The 15,582-nt window shown below is 48.8% G+C and overlaps 2 protein-coding genes across 3 annotated transcripts; one reads left to right on the top strand and one right to left on the bottom strand.

Moving 5' to 3' along the window:
- Positions 1–89: 89 nt before the first annotated feature.
- LOC114797751 (trypsin-like) lies at positions 90–3,347 on the bottom strand. Of its 2 annotated transcripts, XM_028992800.1 has the most exons (7): positions 3,289–3,347; positions 2,217–2,310; positions 1,913–1,973; positions 1,630–1,780; positions 1,407–1,548; positions 920–1,177; positions 90–536 (listed from the first exon to the last, which is right to left on the bottom strand). In XM_028992800.1, exons 3-7 carry the CDS (start codon positions 1,965–1,967, stop codon positions 384–386), a joined length of 759 nt encoding a protein of 252 aa, XP_028848633.1. In that variant the 5' UTR covers positions 1,968–1,973; positions 2,217–2,310; positions 3,289–3,347; the 3' UTR covers positions 90–383. The 2 variants fall into 2 exon arrangements, with proteins under 2 accessions (XP_028848633.1, XP_028848632.1); XM_028992799.1 differs by lacking the exon at positions 3,289–3,347 and having other exon boundaries at positions 2,217–2,504.
- Positions 3,348–3,519: 172 nt separating this feature from the next.
- Positions 3,520–9,367, top strand: LOC114797750 (trypsin-like). Its single transcript, XM_028992798.1, has 5 exons — positions 3,520–3,601; positions 5,900–6,062; positions 7,481–7,622; positions 8,112–8,378; positions 8,686–9,367. Exons 1-5 carry the CDS (start codon positions 3,544–3,546, stop codon positions 8,854–8,856), a joined length of 801 nt encoding a protein of 266 aa, XP_028848631.1. The 5' UTR covers positions 3,520–3,543; the 3' UTR covers positions 8,857–9,367.
- Positions 9,368–15,582: the final 6,215 nt, after the last annotated feature.

The raw sequence follows: 15,582 nt of genomic DNA, 5'->3' as shown, positions 1-15,582 counted from the left end.
GAGTGCCAAATGAACAAAAATGTAAAATATTCCAGGCAACACCAGGCTACAATTACAATTGATATCATTTTTATTTCACTGTTCTACATGGCTCTATGATCAACAGCATAAAAGTCAGGGAAACGACAGAGAAGCTGCAGTAAACGCTGCACGACAAGATCATGTTAAAATATGCATTTCAGTGTTTGGGCAAATGGGGCTGAGAGTTAATGAGTGAATGAATAACTGCTTTGTACCACCCCTGGTCAAACCGAAGGTTAACGTTCCTTCACAAACAATGATGAATATGATGAACATGTTCCATATTTCCCAATGCTCCCACACATTTCCTCCAACAGCCGCCATCAGCTGCTTATCCGCAACGTGTGGGATGTTGTGTCCCACTATTCATTGGTGCCGATGACCCACTTGATCCACTTGGTGTAGTTCCTCACTTTGGTGTAGACCCCAGGGAAGTATGGGTTGGCGCAGCCAATGCCCCAAGACACAATCCCCTCCAAATTACCGTCACAGATGAGGGGACCGCCGGAGTCGCCCTGAAGAACAGGGACAGGACAGAGGGTTCAGACAGAAACCGGTGCGTCCGGAAAGACGGCCGACACGCCCTGTTTCACATTTCACCGCACCTTTATTTTCGGGGGTTCCTGCTGTCCACCTCACCCAGTTACGTGAAAGAAGTCGCTTCTCTAACCTGTTACTGTAGCGCGGCTACGTCCCCCGACGCCGACGTACCGGCTTTATAAAAGCTCAATATGAATTTGTTCAAATTGTGAACAAGTCAGGAACTATTCAGATAAATCAGTTTCCACGAGGAAAAGCTGCTAAACCAGAAAGACGACAGTCCGATTCAACTGTAAATTTAATGTGTTCATCTGATTCACGTATGAACCAGAAGACCAAGGACAGGTTCTCGTCTCACCTGGCAGGAGTCTTTGCCCCCGAACCGCGAGCCGGCGCAGAGCATGTTCTCGGTGATCTTCCCGTAGTAGTAGAAGTTGCAGTTGGGCATGACGTTGACCACCACGGCGTAGAGCACCTGCGACAGGTAGCTGCTGTAGATGCGGGTGACGCCCCACCCGCTCACGGTGCAGCTGACCGAGGAGTTCAGCGGGGGGTCGGTGTCCTCCAGCAGGGTGGCAGGCTGGACGTTGGCGTTCAGCTGAGCCGGTTCGGCCAGCTGGGTAATAATAGAAGATGAAGGAGACACCACATGCTTCACTCAGTGGTGTTAGTAGCCTAGCGGGTAACACACTCGCCTATGAACCAGAAGACCCAGGTTCAAAACCCACTTACTACCATCGTGTCCCTGAGCAGGACACTTAACCCTGAGTGTCTCCAGGGGGGACTGTCCCTGTAAGTCGCTCTGAATAAGGGCGTCTGGTAAATGATGTAAATGTGTGTTTTACCTTGAGGAGCATGATGTCGTTGTTGAATGTTTGGTAGTTGTAGTTATAATGCACCAAAGCTTTGGACACGTTGAAGATCTGCTCAAAGCCCTCCTCAAGGACAAGGCTGTGCTCGCTCAAGACCACCTGGATGAGCGAGCTCCTGAAAAGAAGCGAAACACTCTCCATCTTCCGCTCGTGTGACGGCCATTGGGGGGACGTGGCTGCAGGGGACAGTACTCACGGTCTCCAGCAGTGGGCGGCAGACACCACCCACTGGGGCCGGATCAGGGTGCCGCCGCAGTAGTGCACCCGGTTGTACTGGATGGACGCCTGATACTTGATGGAATACGGGACGACCTCTTGACCTCCGATGATCCTTTGCCCCGAACTCTCTGTGTGTCGGCACCATTTAAAGCAACGATCAATAATTTATTCATGGATTTCGGGTTAATGGACCTCAACCAGCAAGATGTCCACGTCATTGTCTGTTAGTTATTTGAGTCCATGTACCATGTGAAACGCACCTCTGACGGCCAACGCCAGGACAAGCAGCACTGTGGCCTTGAAGCACTGACCCATGGTGACCTGCGGCAAACAGAACGTCCGTCATTTCGCCCGAAGGTCTCTCAAGAAAGACAGAGCGGAAGTAAATAAAGCTGCATCTCTATGTGAATATGAACGTAGAAAAAAAGGATTCCGTGTAAAACCCCGTACATTCAACTCAAGAATCGGCGCATCATAACTAATACAAGCGCAATAATATAATAATAAGCGCACCGAGTACACCGAGTACGGATGATCCTTTTCAAATGTAAAACTCCAGCTCACCTGATGGTCTTGAAGCTCCGTCCGGTTGCAGAATCTCCCTGCTTCCTCGGACGGGTCATCCTCAGCCCCCTTCTCGGTGCTTTTATAACCGCACCTATCAAAATGCCATCTAGGCTGGTGAATAATACAGCGAAGCGGTGACCCAGTATATCACAAAGCTGCGTCCTGCAGAGTTATACGGCCAGTTCCAGCCGCTCCTTTGATTATTATACCCCTGGGCGAGGAAACGGGACACCTCTCCAGAGTATAAACCCGGCTGATCCCAGAACAGACGTGCCAGCGATGTTGGCCATATTTCCACTACATTTTGGAAAATCTTGTTAAGGAATTACTGATCGTTCTGAAACAGACAAAAAATGACCCTGAACATCCAGAGGCTGATAAATCAAGTTTTTATTAATCGATTGGAGATTTCAGTTTTGCGCGTGAAATATTTATATCCTCAGAAACGGCGTTACCAGTTTTCATGAAGGAAGAAAATCCTGCACACACACTGTTCCTCGATGGAGGAGAGTCCACTCGGACATTAACCCGCCTGTCACTCACTGCTCGGGACGGCAGGGGGGGTCAGAGGTCAAGCGGCGTTGAATATGATGAACTGGTTCGCCCCCCAGGCTGGCTGCGCAAGACGTGACGGGGCGGGGACTAAAGACATCAAGGGGGGAGGAGCTACACAAGAGCCCCGACACACACAACCTCCATTTTTAATGCGGCCCTGGGAAATTTGGGGCAGATCTACACTCACACACACACACACACACACACACACACAGTTCTGGCCTGAATGTGTGAGCTTCTCAAGCTGCACCTTGCTGACCAGGGTTCGCCCGTATCGAAAAACCCACAATCACATCTCACTGACGACACCACGACCCTTCAGATCTTCCTACAGGGCCATGGCGCAACGTCTCGCTAGTTAATCTAGCAGCCGACACACTTCACACACGTCAGTCCAGATCTCAGCATTTCGGAACAAATGTAAAAGTTTAAAACATTCAAACCGCCTGAATTCATCTTCCCACATTTAGAAAAGCTGGACCATTTCGAATGTTAACACACAGACGGAATTTACCTCTTCGGCCCCTCTGACGTCCACTCCCGTATACGTTACAGGTGTGAAACCGCTGCCGGGGGTCACGGGCGGGGTTAACATCACACCTTGTTCCTCCGAGACAGACTGGTGACCATGGCGACGGAAATCGGAACTTGGAAACCTGAGCGTGCAGGTGATCCCGTCCCGTCGGGTGGGTGGGTGGAATCTGGGCGGCAGGTCCGGAGTCGGCGCGCTCAGTGCAGTCGGGACGCGGTGGCCCCACGCTGCGTCGCCATGACTCGGCCGGCCGCGCCGCTGGCTTTCCTGCTGGAGCTCCTCGCCGCCGTCCACTGTGAGTCTCGCTCCTGTCCTGCTCCTGTCCTGCTCCTGTCCTGCTCCTGTCCTGCTCCTGTCCCGCTCCTGTCCCACTCCTGTCCTGCTCCTGTCCCGCTCCTGTCCTGCTCCTGTCCCCCTCCTGTCCTGCTCCTGTCCTGCTCCTGTCCCGCTCCTGTCCTGCTCCTGTCTCGCTCCTGTCCCGCTCCTGTCCTGCTCCTGTCCCACTCCTGTCCTTCTCCGGTCCTGCTCCTGTCCCACTCCTGTCCTGCTCCTGTCCCCCTCCTGTCCCGCTCCTGTCCCACTCCTGTCCTGCTCCTGTCCCGCTCCTGTCCTGCTCCTGTCCCCCTCCTGTCCTGCTCCTGTCCTGCTCCTGTCCCGCTCCTGTCCTGCTCCTGTCTCGCTCCTGTCCCGCTCCTGTCCTGCTCCTGTCCCACTCCTGTCCTTCTCCGGTCCTGCTCCTGTCCCACTCCTGTCCTGCTCCTGTCCCCCTCCTGTCCTGCTCCTGTCCCCCTCCTGTCCTGCTCCTGTCCTGCTCCTGTCCCCCTCCTGTCCTGCTCCTGTCCTGCCCCGCTCCTGTCCTGCTCCTGTCCTGCCCCGCTCCTGTCCTGCTCCTGTCCTTCTCCGGTCCTGCTCCTGTCCCACTCCTGTCCTGCTCCTGTACGGCCAGGCTGGCTTTTCAGGAGCCACTTGTGGAATTCTTCTCAGTAATTTGGTGGACGTGTTGGGGGGGGGACGATTGTCACGTCGGTGTCTCTGCTCGCGGTGGTGAAGTTTGATTGATTAGGTGCTCTGCTGTCTGCCAGGTGGTTTCAACCACATGATCTATTATGCTGAAACTGGAGAAACATATTTTGTTTCACAGCTTGATTCCACTTCTTTTTAAAGGGAACTCTAGTGGGAAAAACATCATTTTCTGCAAAGTTATTGCCTTTTGAGGATATTTATACCCATTCGGCTGAATAATTCATTTGTTCGTGTCCGATGGCCGCCAGTGAAATGAATCCAGGTTCTAACAGGGCTGTCATTAAAATCAGATACATCTCCATGACTGAGGGCTTTTCATCTGGGACCATTGATGGGGACAAAACGGCGTAATCTGTGTCGTGTCAGGTGAACAGAAGGGAGAAAGTCCATAAAAAGCGACATGTATGGCGAGGGAAGACGATCCTCGTGGGCTACGGCTTCCATATGGATACTGCCTGACTGTGAAATCTGCATTATGCACCGGTTCCACCGGAACCAGAAGACCCAGGTTCGAACCCCATCGTGTCCCTGAGCAAGACACTTAACCCTGAGTGTCCCCAGGGGGGGACTGTCCCTGTCTCTACTGGTTGTAAGACGCTCTGGATAAGGTTGTAAATGTAGCTGTGAACGTCTTGGACTCGAGACCCGAGATCGTGCCAGTGTCACTCATTAAGGTATCTCAGAGGACATCATTACCGAGGCAGTAGAAGTCTGTAAGCTGAGACGACACCAAAACCTTCAGAACCGCAATTACTACTAACGAAGAAATGACTAATTACCAAGGCCGCGCTGTGTAAAACGCAGCCATCAGGACCACAGACAGCTCCGCTTTAGCTTTCTGAAGGAGGCTCAGGTGAAGGATCAGTGGCTGAACACGGAGTGAAGGAACCGGAACACTGGGGCAGCCGTTTCACCGTTCTTGTTTCTACTGGTGGAAGGAACGAGGAGCGGTTCTAGCTCTTGACTGATTTGGTTCCCAGGATAGTCTCTGAAATGCTGCGGTAAGGGGCGACTGCACCTGGTTTCTGTCGGTGCCGACGTAGCTGAATGCTGCAGATGCGACCCTGTAGGGTGGACTTAGCGCCCAGGGGAACTTGGGATATCACTAGTTCCTATACCTGTCCGCCAGTAAATTCCAGGTCTAGCCCCCCCTTGAACCCCATTACCTGGCTAAGTGCCTTTTTAGGTCTGCTGGGGAGGCAGCATCTCTGGTGGGGACAGGAAGAGGGCAGCACTGCGGCACCCACAATGTGGGTATATTTACATTTACAGCATTTACAATCAGTATTTACAGGGACAGTCCCCCCTGGAGACACTCAGGGTTAAATGTCTTGCTCAGGGACACAATGGTGGTAAGTGGGGTTTGAACCTGGGTCTTCTGGTTCATATATATGAATACACACATCCACAGTTATTTCAAGATTATTTACTTGGATAGTGAACTTTTTATATTCTCTATACTAGTTATTTTTTGCTGCGCTCATCTCGTACCGTCCACTTTCTGCATGGACAAGGTACATTTTTCACTTGTGGGACTAGAAAAGGATCATCGTATCCCTTCACCCTCCAGGCCAAGTCATAGTCCAGGTTCCGCGCGTCATCGGTGGCTACGCCCCGGCGCCGCACGCCATCAAGTACATCGTGTCCATTCAGAGCATCAGCGGACAGCATTTCTGCGGCGGCACCATCATCAACAAGTACTGGGTGCTCACGGCGGCGCACTGCAACGTGGGGTGAGTTGAGGTGCTCCGGGGACGCCGAGGTGTGGATTACAGGGGAAGAAGGTCAGGTTCCTCCAGCTGACGTTTTCAAGTGGGAGCGCATGTTTGGCTCGGAGGGTTTTTGTGGCTTTGGGGACACCTTGGGTATCAGGTGGTCCACAGAGAACCTGATTTCCAACAGGTCTCAAGAATCCGGGGCGAACCGGATAAATAATCGGATTATTCCATCCTGGATGTACCACCCGAAAATAAAACGTCCTGTTTCTGCCTTTTGATTCTTTGTGGACTGTTGGTTTTGTGCAGCTCATCATAATAGTTGAGTCTTTTTTTTACATTATCAGTTTTTATTGTTATTTGTCATGCAACTTTTTAAATTAATCTTGTTTTAGTCAGAATTATCCGCTCCAGTTTTAGTTAATGAAAATGTTTTTGTTCAGTCAATATAGTACAATTACCAAGTAGAATCTTTTAGTCAAACCCACTTCATAATTAAAACAAGCTCATCTTATTATTATATTATAAGCACCTTTTAGACTCAGGAATATTCAACATCCGTTCCAGTGGCCGCGTTTCTCCCCGGGTTTTCCACACACGTTCTGCTTCCACTTCATTGTAAAGAAAGTGTCCAAAGTCTCCCAGACATCTGATAACCCGCCACCATATATATATCTATAACCCACCACAGTTATTCTGAAATAGAGATAACGTGCGAATGGAGACTGACGTCATCACACATTTTAGTCAAATTTTTATTATTAAAATACACATTTAAAATACACATTATAGTTTTACATTTACGGCATTTACCAGACGCCCTTATCCAGAGCAACTTACAGGGACTGTCCCCCCCTGGAGACACTCAGGGTTAAGTGTCCTGCTCAGGGACACGATAGTAGTAAGTGGGGTTTGAACCTGGGTCTTCTGGTTCATAGGCGAGTGTGTTACCCCACTAGGCTACTACCTTTATAGTTATTGTCACTTGACCAGCATTTTGTCACAACCATTTGGCATGGCGAGGCAGGTGAACGGAGATGACGAGGATGAAGGACGCATTCGCACGACGTCACGAATCCGGGGTTTAACTGGTGAAGAACAGGACAAGGGAGACATCTGGTAACATGGTGAACATGTAACATAACAAAGACCCAAAGACAGGGCAGCTTTATACCATTAAACCGGTGAAAACGATTAGGAGACATTACACAGGACCAACGTGAAACCCGTTCCGGACCGGATCGTGACACATTTACGTCTTGTCTTGTTTTTGTCACGTCATAAAGGTTCGTCAAAACTTTGAGCGCCAAAAACAACTCTTGGCTTTAATGACTCTTCATTTCGAGGATTTTGACGCACACAGCAAATCCAGCAGCTCTCCACACCGCACCGGAAAAGCCATCTGACCGGCGGCTTCTCTGTGGTTTCCTGCGCAGGGCCGACTACATGCTGATCATCGCAGGAGATTACTCCCTCAGCATGTACGAGGGCACGGAGCAGTTCTACCGGCCTCACTTCCTGGTCCCGCATCCGGACTACGACGAGGCCACCAAGAACGCCGACATCATGCTGATCAAGGTCGGTAGGACCCCGTCCACACGACCACATCTTTCTCTAAAACGAGAAGTTTCGAGCCGAAGCGTGTTTACCTTCCTCTTTAGAGAATATTTACATTAAATTGTAATTTTCTTGTTGTCGAACTTTGTGTACAGAATCTACAACAGAGTGAATAAAATAGATGTATTCATAGCTGGGGTCCTAGTGAACCGGAATTGATCTCTTCATCGATGGTAACTTGAAAGCACGTTGTAAGTCGCTCTGGATAAGGGCGTCTGCCAAATGCCATAAATGTAAATGTTTAACTCACCGCGGAAGAGCTACAGCGCCACCTACGGGTGTGGAGGGGTTAGAACAGCGCCCTCGGACGTGCTCTGCGTCTCCGTGTGGACGACAGCGTTTCAGATAACGTCCCCGCGTGAACGCAGGTTATTTAGGAAGAGAGAGGTGCCCAAGTTCTAATTTATTGTGGCAAGTTAAAATGAAACCGTTTCTGTACCGTTTCTGCAGCTGAAGGCCCCGGTCTACCTCAACAGCTACGTGTCCGTCGCACCGCTGCCGCGGCAAGGCGCCGCCATGCCGGAGGGCAGCGTCTGTCGGGTGTCCGGCTGGGGAAGCACCAGCCCCAGCGGGGGCCAGCTGCCCTCCACGCTCCGCACCGCCCGGCTGCCCATCGTGTCCGTGGCGCGGTGCAACAGCAGCAGCTCCTTCGACGGCAACATCACCGACAACATGATCTGTGCGGGGTACAGCACGGGGGGCAAAGACGCCTGCAAGGTCAGTCAGGACTGGAGTTGTGTTTACCGCATGCTGACCAGGGGCAGCGGTGGCCTAGCGGTTAAGGAAGCGGCCCCGTAATCATGAGGTTGCCGGTTCGAATCCCGGTCCACCAAGGTTCCACTGAGCAAAGCACCGTCCCCACACACTGCTCCCCGGGTGCCTGTCATGGCCGCCCACTGCTCACTAAGGGTGACGGTTAAATACAGAGGACACATTTCGCTGTGTGCACCGTGTGCTGTGCTGCTGTGTATCACAATGACAATCACTTGTTACCGTCCGTTTATCACCTGTTTTGCGGTTTCAGGGCGACTCCGGCGGCCCACTCGTTTGTGATGGCCGCGTCTACGGCATCGTCTCCTGGGGCGAAGGCTGTGCCGACCCGAGGTACCCGGGGGTCTACACCGCGGTGTCCAGGTTCCGCAGGTGGATCGACGAGAACATATTCAGCTACTACAGCCAGTGCCGCAAGTATTAGTCCTCCGTCTGGTCTTGAAGGCAGCGGCAGCTGGGTGCTGCTTTACCGCGGTGACTTGAGCAGGATAACCACGGTTCGGTCTTCCTTGCATGTACAAGAGTCTGTTACTTTTACTGAAGTGCCATATTGCTGCTTGACCAAAAACGAGCAAGTAATTAGAAGAAACGCAAACAGAAATGATGATGAAGCAAGAAAGTGATGAAAGTTCTGATGATATTACAGGATTCTTGATGGACAAAAATTTGTAGGTTCTAATGTTAAAAGTATTTGTCTTATATAACAATGCACCTTTAGTTCCTGCTGTATGTTCTGTTTCAACATGATTACATATGTAAATATATATAAACTACAGAACTTTGGGCCCACGGTTGGATTAAAAACCAAAAACCAAAATGCCTCTCTTTATAAATAGTTCTGCAAGAAAACATTTGAATAACTGACTATTGTTGAAGTGTAATTCCTTTATTACAGCAGGTTCACAGATTCACTGCATCCCTTCCAGCAATTTCTAAAAGCAGAATATGAATATATATAATTCAATTAAACAGCAAATTAATGATTATTGAAACTGTGCTCGATTTACATTTTTTTGTTAATTAAAATTTGATATGGATGAATTTTTTTTTTTAATCTCCACAAGTGATTATTTTGCCATGTAGTTGTGATATGAAGGAAATAAACTCCCTTTTTTGGGGCTTATCTGTGCCTGTTGTGCTCGATCTCGATCTGGCTGGATTTGATTTAATTTGAAAGTCGAGCCCCGGGGCACGAAGTCTCCACCCAGCCCAGTAAACCTGATAGGAATGAAAGGCGCGAAATCAATAGGTGACGGTCATGTAGCTCAGCCCGGCACCGCAACCATTTACCAGCAGGATTTGTGTAGATTTATGTGTAACGTGTTAAAGGTCCCTTGACATAAATTTTTTTCTGCTTTTGTATCGGACTTGTTGGTCCTCTAATACTGTATCTGAAGTCTCTTTCTGAAACTCAGTCTTGGTGCAGAATTACGCGCCGTTTCGGTGTCTGGAGCTTTAAATGCTAATGAGGAGGAGAGAGGCGGGGTGAGGAGCAGAGCGGCCTATTCGCGCCAATGACGTTATCGACACCATTCACCAACCACAATGTCTGGCGCAGACAGAAAGTTGTGTGACCTGTCCCCTTATGACGTCATAAGGGGACAAATTCCAGATCCGACCGTCTGAGCTGCCGCTCTCTGAATGGGGAAACACAACGACCAAAACACTCTGCAGGACCATAGACAGGCTAGTGGAACTCGTATTAATGGATTAATGGCTCTTTGTTTACTGGTGACCCATTTCAGTTTTAGATTCCCACTTGTTCCAAGTTGGGATAAGACGTTTCTCCTCGTGTGTGTGTTGGATGTCCCACAGTCTCAGCTCTGGCACAAACAAATACCGATGTTCTAGAGGGACCTGTTTTAACCCCTGCTGACAGTGCATGTCATCATTCTCCCGACCTGCAGCTTCTCATTTCCATACTAATGGCATTTTAGGGAGTGATGTAGGCATCCTCTGGGTAAAATAAAAAAGTTAAAAGTGGATCATTTCATTTGCATTTAATTATTAAACACACTTTTTTTTGCATCTCAAGCAAAATAAACCCAACGGATTTAATAGAACTGTTTGATTTTCTCTTTACCAATTTTCCCTGCCCTTTTGACATCCCATAGGAATTTTCACATGATGCTCCAAAAAACAATATCAGCAATGTCACCCTTGTGTAAATCATATTAAAGTTAACTAATAGTACAGCAGTGGTGGCCTAGCGGGTTAGGAAACAGACCCTTAATGGGAAGGTTGCCGGTTCGAATCCCGAGCCGCCATGGTGCCACTGAGCAAAGCGCCGTCCCCACACACTGCTCCCCGGGCGTCTGGTTGATGATTAAATGGGTGATGGTGATGGTTAAATACAGGGGAACAATCACTTCACTTTCAGCCATGAAATGAAAGCAATTTGCAGAAAAAACTCCACCATCCTGCATCCCATCCCCAAATCCGGCTTTCTGTCATCCTCCCAGAGCTGCCATGTGCTGCCACGGAGAAGACAGGAGAAGACTCACTCTGTCATTCTAGGGACCATTTGTCCGGTTTCGTTCTCATTTTTTGTAGTCTACTGCGCTTGGTAAAAAAAAAAAAAGATCAGGGTCCCTAGTCTTTACTCAATACTCATTGGTGGCTCAGGATTCGAACCGGCAACCTTGCAATTACGGGTCTTTCCTTACCCGCTAGGCCACCACTGCTGTACTATTAGTTAACTTTAGTATGATTTACACAAGGGTGACATTGCTGATATTGTTTATTGGAGCATCATGTGAAAATTCCTATGGGATCACATAATTATTCCAGTATTACAGTTAAATATGAAGCTTTTGTGCCGAATTTGTGAGAAAATGTGTTCATTCAGGCACCAGCTTATGAAGGACGGGATAAAACTGCACCCTCAAGCACTGAAACGGTCTGTAATAAATTCCTCTCTCCAAACCAGCAGTTTTAAAGTGTGGCATGACTGCGCCGCTCAGTATTTACGCGGCGTAACCGGAGACGGCTGTACATCTCCACCCTCATCGAGCGAGTCGGGGAAAAGCCCTAAATTGAGACGAATCGCTGCGATCTGGGCGGCCCGGCGTACCTGAGAGCACAGCGCCGTCCATTAAGCCTGACTGGAATTTAGAAGAACGGTAAAACAGCGTTGGGTGACAAAGCTGGTGGAGAAAATCATGCATCCTTCTTCAGCGGCGTGGAGAAGATACGACTGCCAGCTGCTGCATCTGAAGGGGCGCGATATCGTCTATAACGTGTCCAGTGCAGCATCACAGGTTTCCATGTGCATCATTCTCCCAGCAGACCAGGCTGTGATCCATGCAGATCTCCATAAAGCGGTCATGCAGCGGTCTCCATAAAGAATATTCATAACCTCACACTGCGCCTGCATACTCATTCCGCGTTTACTCCTGACGTGTTTCTAGGCTCTTCAGCAGTGAGTGCGGTCCTTGTTACTGGTGGACAGAGGGATAAGCTCTCCGGCCAACAGATATTACAGCAGAACTGAAAACATCAAAATCGATGGAGCGAGAAAGTAATCAAAGAGCACGGCTGCAGAACGGAGACTGTGTCTTGCCCCAGATCCAGAGGCTTAACCAGAGACAACTTTACACAGAAAACAGCCACACAACAGCACTGGCTTCAAAGTTCATTTTCTCACCCATCCATCCATCAATCTCCACCCTCCACCAGACTCAAACCCAACATGCATCTCCAACCTCCACCACACTCAAACACAACATGCATTTCCAACCTCCACCAGACTCAAACCCAGCATGCATCTCCAACCTCCACCAGACTCAAACCCAACATGCATCTCCACCCTCCACCAGACTCAAACACAACATGCATCTCCAACCTCCACCAGACTCAAACACAACATGCATTTCCAACCTCCACCAGACTCAAACCCAACATGCATCTCCACCCTCCACCAGACTCAAACCCAGCATGCATCTCCAACCTCCACAGGACTCAAACCCAACATGCATCTCCACCCTCCACCAGACTCAAACCCAACATGCATCTCCAACCTCCACCAGACTCAAACCTAACATGCATTTCCAACCTCCACCAGACTCAAACCCAACATGCATCTCCACCCTCCACCAGACTCAAACACAACATGCATCTCCACCCTCCACCAGACTCAAACCCAGCATGCATCTCCAACCTCCACCAGACTCAAACCCAACATGCATCTCCACCCTCCACCAGACTCAAACCCAACATGCATCTCCAACCTCCACCAGACTCAAACCCAACATGCATCTCCACCCTCCACCAGACTCAAACACAACATGCATCTCCAACCTCCACCAGACTCAAACACAACATGCATTTCCAACCTCCACCAGACTCAAACCTAACATGCATTTCCAACCTCCACCAGACTCAAACCCAACATGCATCTCCACCCTCCACCAGACTCAAACCCAGCATGCATCTCCAACCTCCACCAGACTCAAACCCAACATGCATCTCCACCCTCCACCAGACTCAAACCCAACATGCATCTCCACCCTCCACCAGACTCAAACCCAGCATGCATCTCCAACCTCCACCAGACTCAAACCCAACATGCATCTCCACCCTCCACCAGACTCAAACCCAGCATGCATCTCCAACCTCCACCAGACTCAAACACAACATGCATTTCCAACCTCCACCAGACTCAAACACAACATGCATCTCCAACCTCCACCAGACTCAAACCCAACATCCAGACTCCGCCCTCAACCAGACTACATTACAGCAAGCAAACTCCACCCTCCACCAGACTCAAACCCAACGGGGCAGTGGTGGCCTAGCGGTTAAGGAAGCGGCCCTGTAATCAGAAGGTTGCCGATGCAAACTCCACCAAAATCAAACCCAATATGCAAACTCCAGCAAACTCAAACCTAACATGCAAACTCCAGCAAACTCAAACCTAACATACAAACGCCACACTCCACCAGACTCAGACCTTTGTATAAAGAGAGACTTCATTTTGTCTCAGAAAGAGGTCTACTAATAGTCATTCTATTTTGAAGACTCCATTAACTTCCATTATGGCAAATAAGAAATGCTAAGAAAAGTGCCAAGATAAAAGCCCTTCTTGAATCTCTCCCATTCAGGAATGCAAGGCACAGGATGTGATCTGCAGGTTTTCTGATTGGATGTGACAGCTCGGAAAAGGGATGGACACTGAGAATCTAATCCCATCTCTCCATGGTTGCACCATCTGTAGGAGGATTATGCTTTTCAGATCTCAGCCACCTGTTTCATCGACTCATCCTTCATACCCACAGAACCATGACTGAAAACAAAGCAGCATTTTTGATGATTATTCAGTCTCCTGTTTTTTTTCCCTTCTTAGCTTTTGCTCTTTTGGGTGATAAGAAGCCGATTCAAGTTACCATCTCGGAGGATTACATGAAACTGGAGCTTCAATCATGTTTTATAATAGAGTGCCAGAATCAAAAGGATGCGCTGCTGTGTCCTCGGTCCAAGATGGGCCCGATAGCGCTCTTTTGTCAAAGATCACGTCAATGCATCTCCCCTGGGGTTGAATACACGCCCAATTCAGAGAATCATCTTTTCTTCTTTTTTTCCAATTCTTAAGTCCTCTTATTAACCCTGCAGGTAGGGCCCATAAAACTAATACAACCAATTTATGTTCTGGAGGCTCTTTTTATTCAGATTAAAACCTGGGTGAGTGTAAAATATTGGGAGAAAAAGGACTGGAATACATACAGATCTGCCAGTCAGACAAACAGTAAAGAGCTTTCAGGAACGTGTGATTGTAACATACTGCATGTGTGCATGTGTGCGCGTGTCCTAAAAGAGTTGATTTTAGCTCTTCCGGTGGAGACAGTGAGTCACAGTGTGGTGTGTCACTCCTCTGACATTCACAACCAAGTGACAAGTTGCAGCCGTCTGTCCCCAGTTTGCAACACTGCTTGGAGGATGTAATGCCTGAGACCATAGGGGTGGTAGTAGCCTAGTGGGTAACACACTCGCCTATGAACCAGAAGACCCAGGTTCAAATCCCACTTACTCCATGAGCAAGACACTTATCCCTGGGTGTCTCCAGGGGGGGGGACTGTCCCTGTAACTACTGATTGTAAGTCGCTCTGGATACGGGCATCTGGTAAATGCCGTAAATGTAAACCATCTGTGTAAAAAAACAAGGTGAGGTGGAGAAAGCGTGCATGTAACAGGCGTCCTGACGCAGAACGCGCCAGGTGACAAGGCCGGCGGACGGGTGGCATGCTGAGTGGGCGGGTGGGTTTATGGTGTCGCGCTGAGTTTTCAACTCACCCAGCTTCTGTTATGGAGTCTGAGTCAGACTCTCATTCAAGTTGTGGCATCTGTGCATTAAAAAAAGGTTAAAAACGTCACGATGACACAATGAAACAAAAGAAACGTGGCACACGGGTTACATCACACCAACCGTACCAATGCAGGACAGGGGAGCGTGGAAAAGACTCACTTTTAAAGGGTGAAATGGGTGTCACCTGGTCATTTTTACCATACAGGAACAATAAAAAGGCATACAGTATAACGTCTAAATCGAAGTGATTGTCATTGTGATACACAGCAGCACAGCACACGGTGACACAACGAAACATGTCCTCCGCATTTAACCATCACCCTTGGTGAGCAATGACCATGACAGGCACCCGGGAGCAGTGTGTGGGGACAAGACCTTCATCAAGGGGACATCAGTGGCACCTTGGCAGTTCCAGTTGCAAGACCTGATTGTTTGAACCATGTTATAAAACACACAATGACCGGATATCTGTGACATGATGTCACTTCATTTTAAATATTAATGCAGCAAGAGGAGCCTATTAATGAATTATAGATGAATATTAATGAATACTGGAACAGTGGATCGTGGTAATTAGAAAAACAAAGTTATTTGTGGAACATCAATACAAGATTTTATAAGTCAGGTTTCAGTCATTATGACTTTATGGAAGTCCTGACAAAGGTGTCAGAAAATAAATACAATTAAATAGATGTCATCTGATCTGTTGGATGCAGGTCACAGATGTCATGTAGGTTGGACCGTTCAACCCTTTCATATGAGAAATGAATGATCAGGTAAACTTAGTATAGAAAGCCTAACAATTGTATCGCCCCCTTGTGGTCTCCAACAGTTAATACTCCAAATCAG

Source organism: Denticeps clupeoides, chromosome 10 (assembly GCF_900700375.1).
Source record: "Denticeps clupeoides chromosome 10, fDenClu1.1, whole genome shotgun sequence".
NCBI lineage: Eukaryota > Metazoa > Chordata > Actinopteri > Clupeiformes > Denticipitidae > Denticeps > Denticeps clupeoides.
Note: the sequence above shows the minus strand (reverse complement) of the source record. Positions and strands in the feature narration are given on the sequence as shown.